At 32.7% G+C, this 20,678-nt stretch overlaps 1 protein-coding gene across 1 annotated transcript; it reads left to right on the top strand.

Moving 5' to 3' along the window:
- The first annotated feature begins 6,924 nt into the window (after positions 1–6,924).
- On the top strand, positions 6,925–12,019 carry LOC133285757 (uncharacterized). Its single transcript, XM_061483038.1, has 3 exons — positions 6,925–9,134; positions 11,530–11,756; positions 11,931–12,019. Exons 1-2 carry the CDS (start codon positions 6,925–6,927, stop codon positions 11,543–11,545), a joined length of 2,226 nt encoding a protein of 741 aa, XP_061339022.1. The 3' UTR covers positions 11,546–11,756; positions 11,931–12,019.
- The last annotated feature ends 8,659 nt before the right edge of the window (positions 12,020–20,678 follow it).

Genomic DNA, 20,678 nt, shown 5'->3' with positions numbered 1-20,678 from the left:
CTAGTATAATTTGTATAATAAGCCGAGTTTGGGCCATAGAAAAGCATGTTTAATAAAAAGGTCGTAGGCCCACTCTCAAAAGGTCGGGCCTATAAGCTTACAGGCCGGCCTATATTGTACTATTTATTTTAAATAAAATAAAATAGAATAAGTATGCCTTGAAGAAAAAACAAAAGATATAAATTTAATCAATTGCAATTATTTATAACTTAATTATATTCGATTATATTTTAATAGAAATCTTACTTTATTTCTTATATAGGAGGAATCAACATCTCAACATGTTTGATTGTGTATATAAATATATTAAAAGATTTTTGGGAAATGTTATACTTACTACAAGCATCATGATGTGTATGTTGAATTCATGTAGTTATTTTAATTTACATAGTATGGATTTGTTTGTTGGATCTGATGAAATATATATTATTTAGTTTGAGCATTTTGTTTTTGAAAATGAATTAAATGCATATTGTATGAGTTTTGTTATGATTCATGATTCTGTTTGGACGTTGAAATTATGATTTTTGGTGTAGCAACAGAATTTGAGTACTTTGTAAAGTTGATTCATGGTTCTGCATGGAAGTTAAAAATTAACAGGCTAATGGGTCAAGCCAGACCTTTTATTTTTTATAAACGGGCTAAACCAGGCTAACAGTTAAACTCATACTAGGCTTGGGCCATGCCAAATTGAAATTTTTTTACGTAGGCTTGGGCTTTTCGGGACAAAGCTTGACCCAGCCCAGCTCATTTTCACCCCTAATCACAACCACTCATTGATGATGAGATAAGAGAGAGAAAAATATATAATTTTTATATGAGTGATTGTGATCAAATAACATTGTCACGTGAGAAAATCCATTCAATATGAGTTTAAAGAATATTAAGACTTGAGTGAACTCTAAAGTGCTAACAATCACCACCAAACGCTTGGATATATATTACATTGAGTTATTCTAGTTCAATTAATGGTTTCAAGTTCTTCAAAATGCAACAGTGTTAGAATAGAGTTTTGCAGCCTATATGGTCACTAATCGATAAATAATATATATATATATATATAGGGGCAGGATCCTTTGACACCGGTGTCAAATTTAAAATTTGACACCTCATTTGAGAGTCGTTAGATCAAAAAAGATCAACGACTCTGATTTGTAAGCATGTGACACCATTGATCTTTTTTGATCTAACGACTCTCAGATGAGGTGTCAAACTTTAGATTTGACACTGGTGTCAAAGGATCCTATCTCATATATATATATATATATATATATATATATATATCGAAAAAGTATTTTTACAGCCACTCTAGATAAGATTATCTACAACTACCTTTTTTTAACTAAGTATGATTGGTCATACTTAGTTATAACAATAAAGCTGTTCTTTTTTCTCTTTCCTCAGACACTGTCGGTTGACTTGGCGGAGAGAGAAAATGCAATTTTAATGTATGACCGGTAGGAGTGTTCGCGGTCTGGGTTGGATCGGTTTTGGGAGCAAAAATCATCCGATCCAATCCCTTCGGTTTGATCATGTAATCATCCATTCGGTTTGGATTTTTTTTCAAATCCGATCCGATCCAATCCAATTTTTTTCGGTTTGGATTGGATCGGTTTTCGGTTTTTTGAAATTCCTAAATTTGTTTCATAATTATTGTGCAAATAACATCTTTTGTATATATTGGCTTTGTAAATTTTTTTCTTTTGAAATACAAAAACATTAGTAAACAATAATATATATATAATTTTTTCGGCAATGAGATATGAAGCTCTACACGGATAAAACTTTGTTGATAAGATGTGACTAGGATTTTTCTTGGATTTAGTTGATGGGTTAATGGGTCTTGAGTTTAAAAATTTGTGGAATATGATTGGGGAAAGGCCCAAGTAGGTAGAGGAGAATTAATATATTGGATCGGTTTGGATTGGATCGGTTTTCATCACTCAATCCGAAAACCGATCCAATCCAATTAAAATTTGCGATTTTTTTTCGGTTTCGGTTTTTCGATTTTCGGGTTATTCGGTTATCGGTTTTTCGGTTCGGTTATTGCGGTTTGAATCGGTTTGGTTCGGTTGATGAACACCCCTAATGACCGGTCATACTTAGTTAAAAAGGGCTAACTGTAGACAACCTTATCTAAAGTGGCTGTAGAAATATTTCCCCTATATATATATATATATCACCCAAAATTATGTCATTTTAAATATTTATTTTTCTTATTTAATTGATCAAAAATTGATATTATCATCATTGATTCACCTTTGTATGCAGTGACAGAGCTAATTGGTACCTTGACATTAGCTAATTTTAAAAAATGACATATATTTTCTTTATATTTTTTTAATACATATAGATTTTTTTTTTTCAAATTATGGTATAAGCTTGGCACTGGTTAAGTTTTTAAAAATAATACAATCTTGGCGTTGGCTGGTTCTACCTGGTTGATCTTTTTTCCTGGTTCCACCTGGTTGAGTCTTTTTCCTGGCTCCGCCATTATTTGTATGGTTATGATTTTCTGACTGAACAAATCCTTATGTCAAGTGACTTGAAATTCGATTAACCATATATATGACATCCGATTGATCATATATATATATATATATATATATATCTATAACTGGTTAAGTTTTTAAAAATAATACAATCTTGGCGCTGGCTGGTTCTACCTGGTTGATCTTTTTTCCTGGTTCCACCTGGTTGAGTCTTTTTCCTGGCTCCGCCATTATTTGTATGGTTATGATTTTCTGACTGAACAAATCCTTATGTCAAGTGACTTGAAATTCGATTAACCATATATATGACATCCGATTGATCATATAAATATATATATATATATATATATATATATATATATATATATATATATATATATATATATATATATATGGAGGGATCATTTGACTCAAGAGTAAGACTTAAAAATCTTACTCTTCATCGCAGCCGTTGATTCCGTTCATCTGACGCTTATAATTATATATATATATATATATATATATATATATATATATATATATATATATATATATATATATATATATATATATATATATATATATATATACGAGAAAATATTTTTCACGTTGGAGGAGAATTATTTTCTCTTATTAGTGACTTTCGATTTTCGTGCAACAATTAATTTTATTTATTTATTTATAATAAATGTGGACTCCACACAATATGTGTCTTTGGCATGAGAAAATCCAAACAATATAGATAAAATCATTTCTACAATCGCTTTGCGTACAACAATGACATATGTATGGTTATGATTTCTCACATTTAATGCTTTCATCCTTTGTATGGTTATGATTATCCATATTTAATACTTTCAAGTATATATATGAGAAATATTTGATTATTGCACGTACAACAGTTGCAGAAATATAAACCTCAACCACACACACACACGTATATATGGGAAAAACATTTCTCATATATATAAGTTTATCTCCGGCTACCCCAAAACTACATCGTTTTATTTATTTATTTCTTTATATTAATTGATTCACCTTTGAATGGTTATGATTTCCTTTTTCTCTCTTTTCTTTTATCACCATTGATCCCTCCTTGTACGGTTATGATTTAGTAGCCGAAGATAATATTATCTTAAGCAACTTGAGAAACGATAAGCCCTATATATATATATATCTTATCATTTCTCAAGCTGTCGGAGATAACTTTATCTCCGGCTACTAAATCATAACCGCACAAAGATGGATCAATAGTGAAAAAGGAAGAGAGAGAAAAAGAGAATCATAACCATTCAAAGGTGAATCAATTGATATAAAGAAATAAATAAATAAAGCGACGTAGTTTTGAGGTAACCGAAAATAAACTTATCTCAAACTGCTTCAGAAATATTTTTTCATATATATATATATATAGAGACAGGATCATTTGACACCGGTGTCAAAAAAAAAGTTTGACACCTCATCTGAGAGCCGTTAGATTAAAAAAAATCAACGATTCTGATTTGTAAACATGTGACACCATTGATTTTTTTTAATCTAACGGCTCTCAGATGAGGTGTCAAACTTTTCCTTTAACACCGGTGTCAAATGATCCTGCCTCATATATATATATATATATATATAATAAAAAAAGCGCTAGCACAAATCTGTAAAGACGGTTACTTTTCTTATGTCTTTTAATAATAAACATAGACAAGCTGGTATTTGTAAGCTGCTTCAAACATAATTCAAGTAAAATTATATTTTTTTTATCAACAAATTCTATTAATGGTTTTCGATAACTGTTGCTTTAAGGTAAAGTTATATCCCTTGAGTCTTAATCATCTCTTTTTTATTTTTTAAAATACATTGAAGTTTTTTCAAAAAAATATTATATTATGTTTAAAATTTAAAAACCATATAAAATATAATTCCATAATTAAAATAATTCATAATTTTTTCCAATTTAATTATATCTCTAGAACAAAAAATGTTAAATTGTAATTTAGTATTCTAAACGCTTAATTGTTGAAATATCCTTACCGCAATAGCTTTCTTTCCACAGCCATGTATATTAATAAAGGCAAATACAAATCTCATGTTGTAAGAAACTTTTATTTTAGGGATTGTTTTTCGTCGTATTACATGATACAAGTTACATTATATTATAGAGACAAATTTGGTGAGGTTCACTCTTTAAATAAAAAATGAAAAATAAATTAAACAATGGACCCCACCAACTTTGTCTCTATAACATGATATAATTTGTGTCATGTAACATGATGATCATATTTCCCTTTATTTTATGACTTTAATATTTCTAAAGTGAATGTAGATAAGTTATCTACATTCGCTCTAAAAATGACATCGTTTTGGGTTGAAAAAATTATAATAAAAAGACTATTATAACTCTGAAATAAATTATAATTACAAAAATACCTTGATTTCCGCCTCAAAGCGACGTCATTTTGGGCTCACTGTAGATAAGTTATCTACATTAACCGTAGAAAAAGCGAACCCTTATTTTATATCATAAACCATTCAATAACTGTGTTGTTATTTTTTTTTAATGATGAGTTTTTCATTTTATGTCTTAGCATAAGATATATTTTTTCTTATTACATAAGAGTAAACAAATTTATTAATATATCCCACGAATTTTTCGGACGTTGTTCTACTAAATTGCCTTTTTCTTTACAGTTTAAAGGGGTCATCACTCATCACTAGGGGTGAAAATGGGCTGGGCTGAGCCAAACTTTGCTCCGAAAAGTCCAAGCCTACGCCAAAAAATTTTAATTTGGTCTGGCGCAAGCGTGGTACGAGTCTAACTGTTAGCCTGTCTTGGCCCGTTTATAAAAAAACAAATGGTCTGACCTATCCCGTTAGCCTGTTGATTTTTAACTTCGAAGCATAATCATGAATCAACTTTGTAAAAATACTCAAATTCTGTTGCTAAACCAAAAATCATAATTTCAATCACAACAAAACTTATACAATATGCATTTAAGTCACTTTCAAAAACAAAATGCTCAAACTAAATAACATATATTTCATCAGATCCAACAAACAAATTCATACTATTTAAATTTAAAAACTACATAAATCCAACAAACACATCTTGATGCTTGTAGTAAGTATAACCTCTCCCGAAAATCTTTTAATATATTCATATACATAATCTAACATGTTGAGATCTTTGTTCCTCTACACAAGAGATAAAGTCATATTTCTATTAAAATATAATTGAATATAATTATGTTATAAATAATTGCAATTGATTAAATTTATATCTTTTATTTTTTCTTCAAGGCATACTTATTTTATTTTATTTAAAATAAATAGTATAATATAGGCCGGCCTATAAGCTTATAGGCCAGATCTTATGAAAGTGGGCCTACGGCCTTTTTATTAAACAAGCTTTTTCAAAACCTAAACTCGACCTATTTTACAAAATATACTAGATCAGATCTGACCTGATGTAAGTCAAGCCATAAACCCCTGTAGGCTGGCCCGCCCAGTTTCACCCGTACTCATCACCATGTTATGCAGTATTATTTTGTTTGCCGATTTAAACACGCTTGAGTTAATGCCCCACATATTCTTTTTTTTTTCTTTTCTTTGGTAGACATGGCCCACATATTCTTATTTATAAAAATTTTATTCTCTATATTTTTATTGATTCGTTGCATATACCTAATTATTTTATGGGAAATCAACTTGTCCTGTTACTGTTACTAGAAAGCTACTGTTCTTTCCTGCAAAGACATTGAAAACATGAATTATGATTTTATTTTATTTTTATTTCATTTTTTAGTGAATCTCACCATAATCTTTTATCTACAGGAAATTTAATTATACAGAAAATTTAATTATTTTCCTGTAACATGACAAGTTAATTACCCTTATTTTATAGCTTCAATATCTTTGCAAAACTATAGCATGAATAAGCACTCGATTGGCTTAAGCTTTAATCAACTAACTAATTAATAATTTATCAAAAAAAGCGAAAAAGTAATATATGAAGTTAAAAATAATTTTTTTTTGGATAATATGAAGTTAAAAATAATGAACATGAAAAAGCACCCAATTATCATGGTTGCTTAAATATCTGAGTACATCACTGAATAATTTGCAAAACATCAGCATATGACAATAAAATACCGTCCTCGCATGCATATTACAAGTAAAATAAAAATAATTACAAAGCCGTATTTGTGTAGTGGAAAAAAAATAAAAATACAAAATTGGTTGACTTATAAGTCATTAGTTCTATTCTCCACCAAACAAAAAAGAACACGGCCCCCTCCCTCCTTTAATTCTCAGCATGCCATGCATGATATGATATTGATGCTTCTCTCACTCTAAAACTAAACTCTTGTTCTTTCCATTTACACAATTCTTCAAACACCTTCCATTCGAATATTCTCTGCATGGAACTCTCACGGTGGCGTGTCTGACGCAAAACCACAACCCAATGGCCTCCACCCCTTCCGTCGTCGACGACAGGGCCGTGAACAAGCGTTACGAGGGCCTTCTCACAATGCGCTCCCGAGCCATAAAGGGCAAAGGTGCTTGGTACTGGCCTCACTTCGAACCCATTCTCGTTCCCAACCCTGATTCCGCCCAAGCCAAGTCGGTGAAGCTCAAGTGTTCCCTCTGCGGTTCTATTTTCTCCGCGTCGAACCCTTCACGAACCGCTTCCGAGCACCTTAAGAGAGGGACTTGCACAAATTTCAACCACAACCATTCTTCTTCTTCGCCGTCGCCGACGCCGATTTCCTTTGTGCCGGTGGCCGTGGCTGTGGTTTCGGATTCGAAGAGGAAGAGAAGGTCTTATAATCAAAATCACTCATTGGCAATGGTTGAGCAACTGGGTTACTCTCAGGTGAATCAACAACAACAGCATTTGGTGTTGTCTGGTGGGAAGGAAGATTTGTGTGCTTTGGCTGTTTTTGAAGACTGTGTGAAGAAGCTTAAGAGTCCCAAGAATTCTTCATCAAATCCTGCTTTGACTAAGGAACAGGTTGACTCTGCTGTTGAACTTCTAGCAGATTGGTTCTATGAGTCATGTGGATCTGTGCCTCTCTCCACCCTTGAACACCCCAAGTTTCAAGCCTTTCTTACCCAACTTGGTTTGCCAGCAACAACCTTGAGACGTGAGATATCATGTTGTTCTAGACTTGAGGATAGGTTCCGTGTGGCCAAGGCTGAGTCAGAAGCTAGAATAAGAGATTCACTGTTTTTCCAACTGGGGTGTGATGGTTGGAAGAACAAGGAGTGGTGTTGTGGACGAGGAGATGGTTTGGTGAAGTTCTCAGTGAATCTTCCAAATGGGACTTGTGTGTTCCAAAAGGCTGTGTTTACTGGTGGGGGAGTGCTTTCATCCAAGTATGCAGAGGAGATTTTGTGGGAGATGGTGACTGCAGTTACTGGGAGTGTTGTGCAGAGATGTGTGGGGATTGTTGCAGACAAGTTTAAGGCCAAAGCATTGAGGAACTTGGAGGTGCAGAACCATTGGATGGTGAATATTTCTTGTCAGCTTCAGGGTTTCGTTAGTTTGATCAAGGATTTTAGCAACGGCCTCCCACTTTTCAGGGTTGTGACTGAGAATTGTCTCAAGGTTGCAAATTTTATAAATAATGAATCTCCGGTTAGGAATAGTTTTCTCAGGTACCGGATGCAGGAGCTTGAGTGTGCTGGGTTGGTTCGAGTTCCCTCACCAAAATGTGATGTGGTGAAGAACTTTGCATCTGTTTTTCCAATGATGGAAGACATCCTGAGCTGTGCTGGAGTAATCCAAATGGTCATGTTGGAGGACACATTTAAGATGGCGTGCATGGAGGATCCACTAGCCAGAGAAGTTGCTGGAATCATACAGAATGAGGGATTTTGGAATGAACTGGAGGCAGTTTATTCACTGGTAAAGCTTATCAGAGGAGTGGTTCAGGACATTGAGGCTGAGAGGCCATTGATTGGTCGATGCCTGCCACTTTGGCAGGAGCTGAGAACCAAAGTGAAGGAGTGGTGTGCCAAGTACAATATTGTGGAAGAACCCGTGGAGAAAATACTTGAGAAACGATTCAGAAAAAACTATCATCCTGCATGGTCAGCTGCATTTATACTTGATCCACTTTACTTGATTAAAGACACAAGTGGGAAGTACCTTCCTCCATTCAAGTGCTTAACTGGTGAACAAGCAAAAGATGTAGATAAGTTATTGACGAGGCTATCTTCCCGAGAAGAAGCTCATGTTGTGTTGATGGAGCTCATGAAATGGAGGTCAGAAGGGCTTGATCCACTTTATGCACAGGCCGTACAGATGAAACAACGAGACCCGGTTACAAGGAAGATGAAAGTTGCAAATCCACTGAGCAGTAGACTTGTCTGGGAAACTTGCCTAAGTGAATTTAAATCCCTGGGGAAGATTGCGGTGAGGCTTATTTTTCTGCCTGCAACCTCATGTGGATTTAAGAGTAGTTGCTCTTTCATGAGGATGATTTATGCACATAAATGCTCAAGAAATTCCTTGGAAAGAGCTCAGAAAATGGTGTATATTGCAAATCATGCCAAGCTTGAAAGACTAGACTTTTCAAATGAGGAAGAAAAGGACGCACAACTGATTGGTGACATGGCAGGTAGTGATGATGGCATGCTGGCTGAGGTCTTTGCTGATACACCCCTAGTGTAATGTGCTTCTTTTCAACTCCCATAGAATTCTGTAATTGTAGGATTTATCAGATTTTTTCCAGAACTGTTCTATTATTCCCTTACCTCTACTGAATTTTTTTTTGTGACGTGTGATTGAAACAAAAGGATATTGGGAGGGACCTAAAAAGCATGTTAGTGGCTGTGATATTATCTTTGATTCAAATCAATCATCAGTTTTTTTCCAGCCATTATTTGGATTTCTTAGGTTTGTAAAGGAGGAACCGTAGCTCATTAATTAGCACAAGAACAATTCGGTAAGATGGGTAGAAGAATGCAATAAAACCTCTTGAATAATTTGTAAGGAGAATTGTTTTAAGTCCTATTCTAAAATTAATTCATAATAACTTAAAAAGCTGATCTTGCGAATGAATATATAAAATTGGTCGTAGTGAACTAAGTCATGTTTAGTCACTTCCTCTTGTGTGAAAATTAAGCTCTAATTGTCAGAGAACCGTTGCTCATTAATTAGCACAAGAACAATTCGGTAAGATGGCTAGAAGAATGCAATAAAACCTCTTGAAAAATTTGTAAGGAGAATTGTTTTAAGTCCTATTCTAAAATTAATTCATAATAACTTAAAAAGCTGATCTTGCGAATGAATATATAAAATTGGTCGTAGTGAACTAAGTCATGTTTAGTCATTTCCTCTTGTATTGAAAATTAAGCTCTAATTGTCAGAGAAAGTCACTACTAAGAAATGAATTTAGTCCTATTCCACAACTTGTTCTCCTGTTTCACCTTGCGTAGATCAAATGCTAGACTGGAAACTTTTAAGTGCTGACGGTATCAGTTGAATTACTATCCCACAACCTCAGGAAAACAGTCAGCATCTTTCTGGATTGGTTATTTTCCTTAAATTGCTGTGGATCGTTTTTTAGCTCTTGAAACTGATATGATGTTGATACCAAGCACTGATGCATGATATTTAGAAATTGAAGGCAAACTGAATTTATTGTCAGTGGGAAAAATTAATAGTAGGAAATATTATGGCTGGAGCATTTCTCCCCTTTCTCTACATTAAAGACAATTTTTTTTTTTTTGGGAAGGTCGGGGGGGTAATTAACTTACACATGAAAGTGGAAAAATCATCCTACGATAATCAATTACTTTTGTGTATGCATCTTATTGATAATTCATGTCTTGATACGACATTACACCATGCTTGGTCTAGACTCTGCTTGTCATGCTCAATTGTGTGAGTAGAACAAGATGAAATATCTTACTGTTTGACCAGCTGTTGTCCATCACATCCAAAGACCTTAGTATTCAAGCATAGTTCCAAGCTCAGTTGAACATAGGACAAAAAATGGGTCTAACTGCTTCATGTAGAAGTTTGAGGTACTCGCAGTTTCTTTAGCAAAATAGAGTTTTATTTGTGTTTCTTAAGTTCTAAACCACTTGAACATCGACGATGCACTTGTTGGACTTACCCCAACTCTTTTGCTTCACAAGAAGGGCATACATCAGCACTTATTCTTATTTTGTTCTAACAACAAAGAATTAAGAGAATTATCAAGTTCTTACCATCAGATGAAACATTGTGCATTGAGTCAATCAGTTGTCTTTGAAACTCATAAAGTTGCTGATAATTTCACAAGTCAACAAATATTAAGAACAACAATGCTACTGCAAACAAGTGAGCCAGTAACTAAGCATAAATTCACTTTCAAGAAATTTTAAACTTGCAAGTTACAAGTACAAGAATTTGTGAACAATATTGATATTCCTTAGTCTCTCTCTTTCAGAGAAGACCACTGTTGTATATGATTGCCTTTCCTTTTGTGAAGTGGAAACTTATTGTAGGCCAGTTTTTGGCCTCACTTTTTAAAGTTAATTTAAGTTTTGGATTCTTCTGTTTCCAACAGTTCACTACATTCTCACATTACCCTCCCCTTCTAATTTATTTTATACTCCTGAAAGGAAAAACATAGCTGCAGATATATCTATCGGAATTCACCAAACGTCAACATCACTTTAATCCCAAACTAGATAGGAATTCACCCAAAAAAAATGTCTATCGGAATAATCCTAGTAATTTTTCATCATAACGAGAGATTATAATGATTCTGTTATATCAATTTGAAAGATAAAATGGGAACACTGTTTATCCAGAATTTTTTATTGAAATGCTCTTAAAACCACATTGATCAAGAAATCTGTTGAAATTTATAATATTTATATGTCCTTAAGAAAACACATCTCAAAGAATATGGTTTACTCATGCCACTATATGCTCTGGTTAGATAAAGTTTTCATGTAGAAGGAAACTACTAAAGTAGCAGGCTACTAAAATTTGAATGTTATTTTTTGCTGCATAATTGGAATTGCTTGGAGCAGGCTCCCAAAATTTGAATGTTACTTTTTGCTGCAGAGTTGGAAATGCTTGAAGCAGTAGGGTGGGTGGTAAACCAGAATTGGTCATGACGTGGGTCAACCTCGGAAGAACATGAGAAAGAATCTTTGTTGCCGAAGAAGCACTTCTTATAAATAATCTGGCATATCTACTGATGTGTTTGTTTCTGAGAAATGGTTAGACCCATCTGGGGGAAGTGGCTGTCCATGTCACTGCTTTGGTTGTCATGGTCAAAGAAAAGTGAGGTATGAGTGGCCTTCCTTTACGTCATTGCACTTTATGTGTATGTTTATTGTTGTTTTGGCTTAGCTAATGTCCCACAACCTTAGGTAACTTCCGTTACAAAAACATTTTTTATGATAATATACTTATTAATGGGACCTGATGTAAACTGTTTACCTTAACGTTGAAAATTGTAGGTTTGCCGAATTAATCGTTTGCTTGCCATGATTGCTAAAAAGTCTTGGGGAAAGTTGAAGCATGGAGTGTAGGGAAAGATAAACAAAGGGAAAGCAAGTAGGCCTGCCGGCATGAGGAGATACACGATATGGCTGAGGGGATAATATTGCAATATGCTACATCATAGAGCTTTTTTTGCATATACGTTTAGGGGATTATTTTTAACCATGAACAGCAGGTTGACATCTCATATCATTTTCCCCTCTTGTCATAGTCATATCATATGCACATGACTCCCTTTTTGGTGTCATACTTATGCAAGCTTCAGAAATTGATGTAAGTGTATTCTGACATTCTATCAACTTAATGCATGCATCCTCCACTCTACTTGTCAATAATTAAATAAATTCTTCACCATAATGTGGATGGAACTTTGTTTGCCTCTCCATGTGTGTGCAAATAGGACTTTTGAATCTTCGTGTGCGATGCAACATTTAAATCCATGAAATAAAGAAATAGGCTGTTAACAATTTCCAATAGTACCCAGGCAATCTATTGCCTATGAAATATTATCTTCTCCCAACGTTTCAGATTGTTTTTTAAAGTTAATCTAAAAGCCCGTATTTATCTGAACTGTCACATGTCACAGTTTTTAAGGTATAGGTTAGAGCATGTTAAAATTTCTTCTTATTACGGGTTTAAGTGTCTTAACTCACCTCTAGGCCAGAAATTATGAAAGTTTCTCTGCCTCCTTAAATCACTGGCAAAATGTTAAATAAGGATGTGAATGAAAAAGTTTCGTGGGCTGATTGAGCTCATTAATAGAATAAAACGCTGCATTTCTGATTTCATAATTGATTTATCTTGGTAATCAATTTGGTGTTGTGACAGTGGATCATGTCGGCAAGGGCAAACATTTCTGACTGTCTACCAACTAGTAGGTATGTGTGTTTCTTTTTTTTTCCCTTAATTTTTCCTTTGCTTGTATGGTATAATTTCATTTTCCGTTCCATCCTGGTTCTTGTATACGAGAGCAGAATGTGATGATTGACATAGGACAAGTCCATCTTTTTACAAGAATCTTCATACTTTCATGCTCCCTCATGATTAATCTTCTTTTTAATGTCTTTTTCTTTTCTTAACACAATCCTTCTTGTTGCATAATAGGATATGGTGCTAAGCTAGCTACTTTTTTATGGAGAGGATCAAAGTTCAAATTCTGTAAACGATAATTATTGGAAGGGCTTCTTAAGAGGAGTTAATTTCACAACAATGCTTATGACAATATCCTGGTCAAAGAAAACAAAAAAAACATGTATGTTAGATAATTTCACTAGTATGGTGTAGAATTTTTTTTTTGGATAGCATAGTATGGTGTAGTATTTTGACATCTAAACACTTGGTTTTTTTATTATTATTGCTCTTAATTAATAAAGTAACAAAGAACTTTTTCCTTATCATGTTTCTGGTGGTTATGGAAGTGATCATGAAAAGGTAAGTACGGGAGGAGTTTTCAACACCCACAAGAGATTCAAAAAATAGTGCTCTGCTGCCTCGGGTTATGTGATTAGTGTGTTATTTTCGATCATACTCTGCAGGAGCTGTTCTACAGATGCAAAAGTTATACTTTATTATTAAAGTGTTGACCTTAATCTTAAAGGAATATTTTGGTGCCGATTTTAGACCCAGTTGATAATTCCCTACTGTCTTTTTTATTACAATCGGCTAACTAACCAAGTAAACTTTGAACCTATGGTAGTATTTTGGTAGATTAGAAATTGTAGTGTGTTATGATGGCAAATGATTACATTGAGTCAAATTCATCTCCTCACAAATATTTGGACAGTAGGTTTTTCTTGTCGTATCAACCAATCCTAGGCCCCCTTTCCTCTGAAATGTGTTATTCAAGGTAGAGTTAAATGAATGGGTTTTATAAAAGTTATAGTGTAAAAAAAGTGATTGTGTTATGTTATAGAAATTCGTTTTTCGTGCTGTAATTTATTTTTTTTTCTTTCAAAAAATGTGGGCCCCACAATATGTTGTGTGTGTAGAAAAAATTTTGTGATCATGTTGCATGATGAATACAAACCCCTAAATGAATTGCTTGAAATATTTTACCCCAATACATTTCATGGAAAAGCTTTTGCCATTTATCTTTCGTTTGCTAGATTTTAAATTATAAATTATTGCATGCTTTTTATTTAGACATTTTTACAAACTTCATTGCACTACAAACCAATTGGAATGTTTCCTTTTATCTTTATCATGCTTTAATCTATTGGCACTGTTTGTAAAGTTCTTCTGATAACAATCAAATTTTCAAAAAAATACAAAATAAAAAATCCCAATAGTAAAGATTAAAATATAGCATTCAAATGCTTAATTATTTAGACATGATCATGTTGTGCTTTTATATAGGAGAATAAAGGAGGAGTCTTATTTTATTTTTTTATTTTTATTTTGATCTTAATTATTTCAGTTAATGTGAGTTTGTATAAAAGTAGGTTGAATTTGTTTTATGGAAAGCTACTTTCTAAATCAATTTCACGATTCTGAAGCTCATAGTAAATGTCAATCGAGGATATTTTAATTATATATGACTTTTGTTTCTGGTCTGATTATCTGGTTTCAAAGATGGAAAAAGTGTGTGTCATTTTAAATGATGTAAAGTTGTGTCATTTTAGGAAAGAGAAAGAAATAGATAAAGGAAGAAAGAGAGTTGACAAAAAAATAAAGGTGTGGGTCTAACCTCTTTGTGAGAGTGAAATGACATAACTTGTGTCATTTAAAAGGATAAACATTTTTCCCTTCAAAGATATAGCATCAATTTCATATAGTGAGGAACACAGACACATGATATCATCATACAAAGGTTTAGTGGGGAGGGTCTATCTTCTAATTTATTGCTGACATACTGTGATCAGGTCCTACTAGTATTACTCAAAACTCCTCTAATTATAATTCAGTTACTAATTCCTCATCTCCTAATCTTCCTTTCTTGTCTGGCTTAAGCTTGTAACATCCCGGACGTTGACAAGGGCGAGCAGTGATCGCCGGTGCGAAAGGGCATGGATAAGGAGCGGCTCCTGTCAGGCTTCCAGCGACGGGGGTACATGAATGAATCGAGTCAACACTCGAAAGAGAGGGATTCCAGAGACTGTGCTGGTATGGGACGGTACAGTTGGGAATAGCTTATAAGAATTAATTTGTACTACCTATACTAACAAGATGCATCTACTTTTTGGTAGCCCGGAACGGAAGAACTCCATAGTTAAGCGTGCTTGACTTGGGACAATTCTGGGATGAGTGACCTCCTGGGAAGTTTTCTCGAGAAATGTGCGAGTGAGGACAAAGCACGCTGAAAAATTTCGTGTTAATGTGTGGGGACAGTCGTTGATCCTTGCAAGTTGCCAGACGTTGAAAGCTAATGGTCCATCTGCATGAAAATTTCATATAATTATAGATGAAGAAGAACTATAGCTTGTCAAGTTAGACACTAACTGCAATTGTTGTTTTACTGCAAAAACTTTAAGTACACAGCATTATGTGCCATTTCTATCACATGGTGTGTAACTTTTGCAGTTCCATTCCACTTAATGCGTGACCCTGCAAAATTGTCAAGACAAATTCTCCCTGATGAGATTTCTTTCTTTTCTCATTCTGTTTCTCCCACCAATCAATGGCATAATTGGCTCTTGTATAAGTGGCCCCAATTTAATCAGAAAAAAAGAATAAAAGGAAATAATTGTGGTACTATACTATTATTAGTTCATTAAACATAGACCCTCAAATTTTACTTTGATTAAACGAGAGGACTAGTCCTACCATTACATAAAGAGAGTGACATATATGATATCAGCAATCAACGAGATTTTTAATAATCAATTGGATTATACAAACTTGGGAAAGGGATCAACCAATAATCACCCCCACTTGAAAACTTACTATACCCTCAATCTGAATGCAATGGATGGAGTTATTATAACGACATCTCATTCCAAGATTATTCTGTGTTTCTAAAAAAAAATTCTTGTTGCCTAAACAATCCAATTAAGGTTCAAGCTCAAAGATAATTCAGTTTACCATAAAAAGAGAAAAATAAATGGATATAACAACGAGAAGGAGAATTCCATGTTCATAATGAAGTTATGTCGTTTAAACTAATTAGAACTTAACTCTCAGAAGAAAGAACAAAGTAATGCAGTTATCATATCTCCATTATACCTTACCTATAATAAAGCTTGTCGCTTATGATCATTAAAAAGTTTAAATTACTTATCTAACTTTATTTCCATAATTAAATCCAAACTTCTAATTGTAGAAAAGCTGTATGATTAAAAACGGAGAGGAAATCACGGATCTTGTTTTTGGTTCAAAAAAGACATGTTGTTGATACCCCTGAGGACCCACTTAAAGTTCAAAAAAGACATTAAAGGTTTTAAAAAATAACAACTTTGCATCATAAAAGTATATTGCGACATTATTTCCAAAAAAAAAAAAAAAAAAAAAAGTATATTGCGACAAAATGATGTATAATTTACGACAAGATTTCATAAGCAACGTTACCATTTTAAAACCTTGATGTAACAATATTTCCTAAGCTTTGTTGCAATAGCAGAACATTTTGTTGCTTTATTGGAGCAAGTTTGAAGATACTCTGAAAGAGAAACATAACACTAAAAAACAAAGAGATGAAAAAATTCATTACCTATGACTAAATATAACATAGAACACATACAATACATAGGATAAGAAGAAAAATAAAATAGAGAATTAGGCCCATTAATATTTGCTCTAAGTTTTTGTTTTCAGATTCTTTCATCAAGAAGAAAAATTATACGAAAATGAAAATTAATGAAGAAGTTGATTTATGAAAGTATATATTTTTTGTCTTGTTTTATTGTATTTTAGAAGGAACATTTTTTTTACACAATAATAACATTGATGTAGAAGCAAATTATCAAAGTTTTTCACCGTTAGCCTATTCTTAGTGACTTGTGAAGGAACAATTATTGTATAGTTCATTGTGTTCTTAATTGAAGCTATTAAGGTTGATTAGATAGAACTCAAAGAATTCAGATATATTAATACTCTAAAGCTATCTCTCCGTGATCTAAATATGAGAATTTAGCAAGTTAACTACTGAATTGGCGGATCCCCTCTTCCTTTACGTCGAATATATTTTAGATGAGATTATAATGGATAAATAATCAGATTACAAAATAATCCTCTAATGTCAAATTTTTCATAGGATCTTATACTGTGATGCGTTTATTATTTTCAAGATTATTTATGTTTTTAAGGTAAACAAATTCACTATTATGCAGCGTTTAAGTTAGCCCTTGATTATTTAATAAACTTTTCTGAGTCAGAAGATATTGAAGTTAGTAAAAGCCTACTCAGTCAATATTAGAAATCATTGCATGCATTAAAAAATATATAAAATTTTATTAAACGATTAGGATAAATGAGCAACAACAATTTTTTTTTTTTTTGGTAACATGAGCAACAACAATTTAATTAACACAAAATCATACCATTGAGTAAAAAAAAGTGATCAGTCAAATCACCCAACATAAGATAAACTATTTCTAAATAACCCAGAAAGAAAAAGGAAACTCAATATTTTTTTTTTAATCTTGTCAATTTTAACTTTTTTTTTCTTGATTTTCATTTCTCAAAATGACAACCGTTGTTTTTTTTTAATTCTTTCTAATCTTATTAAGTGCCTGTTTGGATCCTCTTATTTTTAAGCTAGAAGCTACTTATAAGCATAAGTTAGGCCAAACAGGTTTTGGAAAAAGCTCTTATAACGAAAAGCTCTTTTTTTTATAATGAAGAAAAAGCTGAAAATTAAAAGCTCCAAGGAGGAGCTTTTTTTTAGCTCTTATCTGTTTTTCTTGAATTGTGTGCTTTTTTTTTAAATGAAGAGTGATAAAGATAGAGAGAGAGATAATTTTCTTGAAATATGTGCTTTTAAGTAATTTTTAAGTTAAATTTTTTATGTAATTTCCAAACAGCTTTTAGCTTCTTTTTTTAAGCTCTTTTTTTTAACTTTAGCTTATAAGTAGCTTCTAGCTTAAAAATAAGAGGATCCAAACAGGCTCTAAGTTGACTACTTTATCGTTTTAATCTTTTTGGTTTCATTTATTTATTTTACCTTTTTTAAGAAAAAGAAGTTCACTCTTAAAGCAAATTTTTTGTATAAACCACCGCTATTTTTCACAGAAGACAATTCTGTTTGGGACGGGTACAGAATTAAAACTTTAAATCTCTTTCAAAAATAATACTGAAAATGATCACTTTTAAAACAAACTTGACCTTAAAAAGAAAATTCCGAAAATTATTTTTATAACTCCCTAATGATCCTATCTGTAAGCTACGATGAGCTATTTCGATCAAGGCCCAACAGTAAATGGACATTACAGATTGGGAAACATGCACCGACTAAAATAAAGGTTTTTTTTTTTTGGACAATTGAGGATGTTGGACTTGGATATGTTTCACAGTTCGTAGTCCATCTCATGCGTTATTTGGACTTTCTATACACAATCCAAAACATTCCAACTGTGTCAAGCCTTTTTATCCATTTTTACTTTCAATAAGCAGAAAATGATCAATAAATTTTCCCCGGTTGTTTTCGTAAAGTAGAGCGTGCAACTGCATGTTTCCAACTTCCAGATACAAACTATGTAAGCATTCCAAAGGATACAACAATGTTGATATTTATCATGATATACTTTAAAATTAATCCTAGCTAAGATTAAATAATGAGTTAACACAATGAAATTAAGTTGTAAAGAGGAGGAAAAGCAGAACAGGGATGCCTAATAGGACAATTGGTTTATCGTGAGACCTAAAAGGAACAAATTTTAATCATTAAACTACGGTCGAGATTAGAGATTACATAATGCGATATGGACCTTTTAAAAGAGTCATTATATGTAACTTTGTGTTCTAGTATACTAACATTTCATATCATATTAAATTGTACATACTTACACTTATCAGTTATGACTCTCACAACAAAACAAACTACTATATATTCTCATATATGCTTCGGATAAAGACAATACAGAATTGAAGTTAAGCTCTCGTATTCAATCTTATAAACCAGGTGGCATAGATATTCAATCACATGGCAGAATAACAACGAAATTATGTGTTGATTGACAAGTTTTTTGTTTTTCCTTATTTTCTGGTGCCCATCATGTCTCAAAACGAAGATCCTGGAGATACATGCACGCATAAGGGGTACAAGACAGTGGTACAGGATAAGGTACCATACTTAGCTTATGAATGAGGTATGCTGACCCATACAACCGTGTCCCCTCCATGGCTACACCCAAAAACCATTGAACCAGCGGAATCCATAATAGACCCAAAACTTGTTTATACTTTAGTTTATTCTTAATTATATATATGAGCATTGAATTCCCCCTCCATTTCTCGTCACCTTCTAAGAACCCCACGTTCTCTCTTCTCATTCAATATATATATATATATATATATATATATATTTTGGGGAAATGTTTGTCATTTTAGATGACATAAAGTTATGTCATTTTAATAGAGATATAAACACAAAATATCATTTTTTATTTAAAATTTAAATTTAAAAAAAAAAACCACTCACTCTTCCCCATGATTTTCATTCCTTGTGTCTATCTCTCTTCTAAAATGACATAACTTTGATGCCTCCATTTGGGTTACAAGTTGAAGCAACCTAACTCGGCAAAATGACATAACTTATATCTTTTAAAATGACAAACACCATACTCATATTTTTTTATCCTATTAAAATATTCTTCTAATCCAATTGGAGCAAACCAGGTAAAGGGAAATGAGTTTTGGAAGTTATATATATACAGAGAGAGAAAAATAAAGGAAAATATTCATATTGAATACTTCCCATAAGGTCCACCAATTATTTGCATCATTCTCCACAGCAGAATAGGATAAATGGGGAGCATCTAATAATGCAAAGAAACAGAGACAAGCAGACAGAAAATTTACTAATGGGGTTTCCTCCTTGTTATCAATGTCCTTGGTAGGGGAAACAATTTGATGTGATCTAGATCTTTGTTTGCTTTTCCCATTGCAGCAAGAATCAAACAGCACTTCTAAAGAAAGTGTTTGGCGTTGGCATGTCTCCATAATTTGTTTACATGTGTTTGCTTCTTTTCTTTAATATAATACACAGATTTTGGCAAAAAAGTTGGTCTTTGGATGTGGCCAAAATGGTTTTTCTGTGCTTTTGTGGTTTTTTTTATAGATTTTTTGTTTTATAAAATAGATACGGTCAATTTATATAATGGATTTGGAAATCAGTGTTTAATTAGGTACCTTGTAAGTCATCCTCATTTATGAACATAATTCTGTAATAAATGTACTATATATGTTGCACGTATGGAAATAAATATTATTTTTCGAATCGGGTTGCTTGCATCTATATAAATTGGTATCCCTCTTAGACTATTAATTAGTATATAATTATACTAATTGACACATGTACCAGCTACGAATCTGAGTCAATCGTATATGTGCAAATAAATTAAATTAAATTAAATTACTATTTTGCTATATATATATTTGTTTTTAATAAGAAAAGAAATTTTAGTTATTATTTATATTCATGAATATATTATCAAACATATGTGAACGTTGCCACATGATATCAGAATAAAATTTCATTTCCCAACGTGGATGGATACAAATTCTGAAATTGTTTTTATTACTGTAATTGCTTATCAAATTAAAAAAAAAAA

This window comes from Gastrolobium bilobum, unplaced genomic scaffold, assembly GCF_033153095.1.
Source record: "Gastrolobium bilobum isolate Gb01-03AN ecotype WA unplaced genomic scaffold, APGP_CSIRO_Gbil_v1 utg1991, whole genome shotgun sequence".
NCBI classification, from domain to species: domain Eukaryota; kingdom Viridiplantae; phylum Streptophyta; class Magnoliopsida; order Fabales; family Fabaceae; genus Gastrolobium; species Gastrolobium bilobum.
This window is presented reverse-complemented; position numbering and strand designations above follow the sequence as displayed.

Excerpts from the sequence above, each read along its gene's own strand:
- LOC133285757 (XM_061483038.1), top strand. The coding sequence starts at position 6,925 with ATGGCCTCCACCCCTTCCGTCGTCGACGACAGGGCCGTGAACAAGCGT.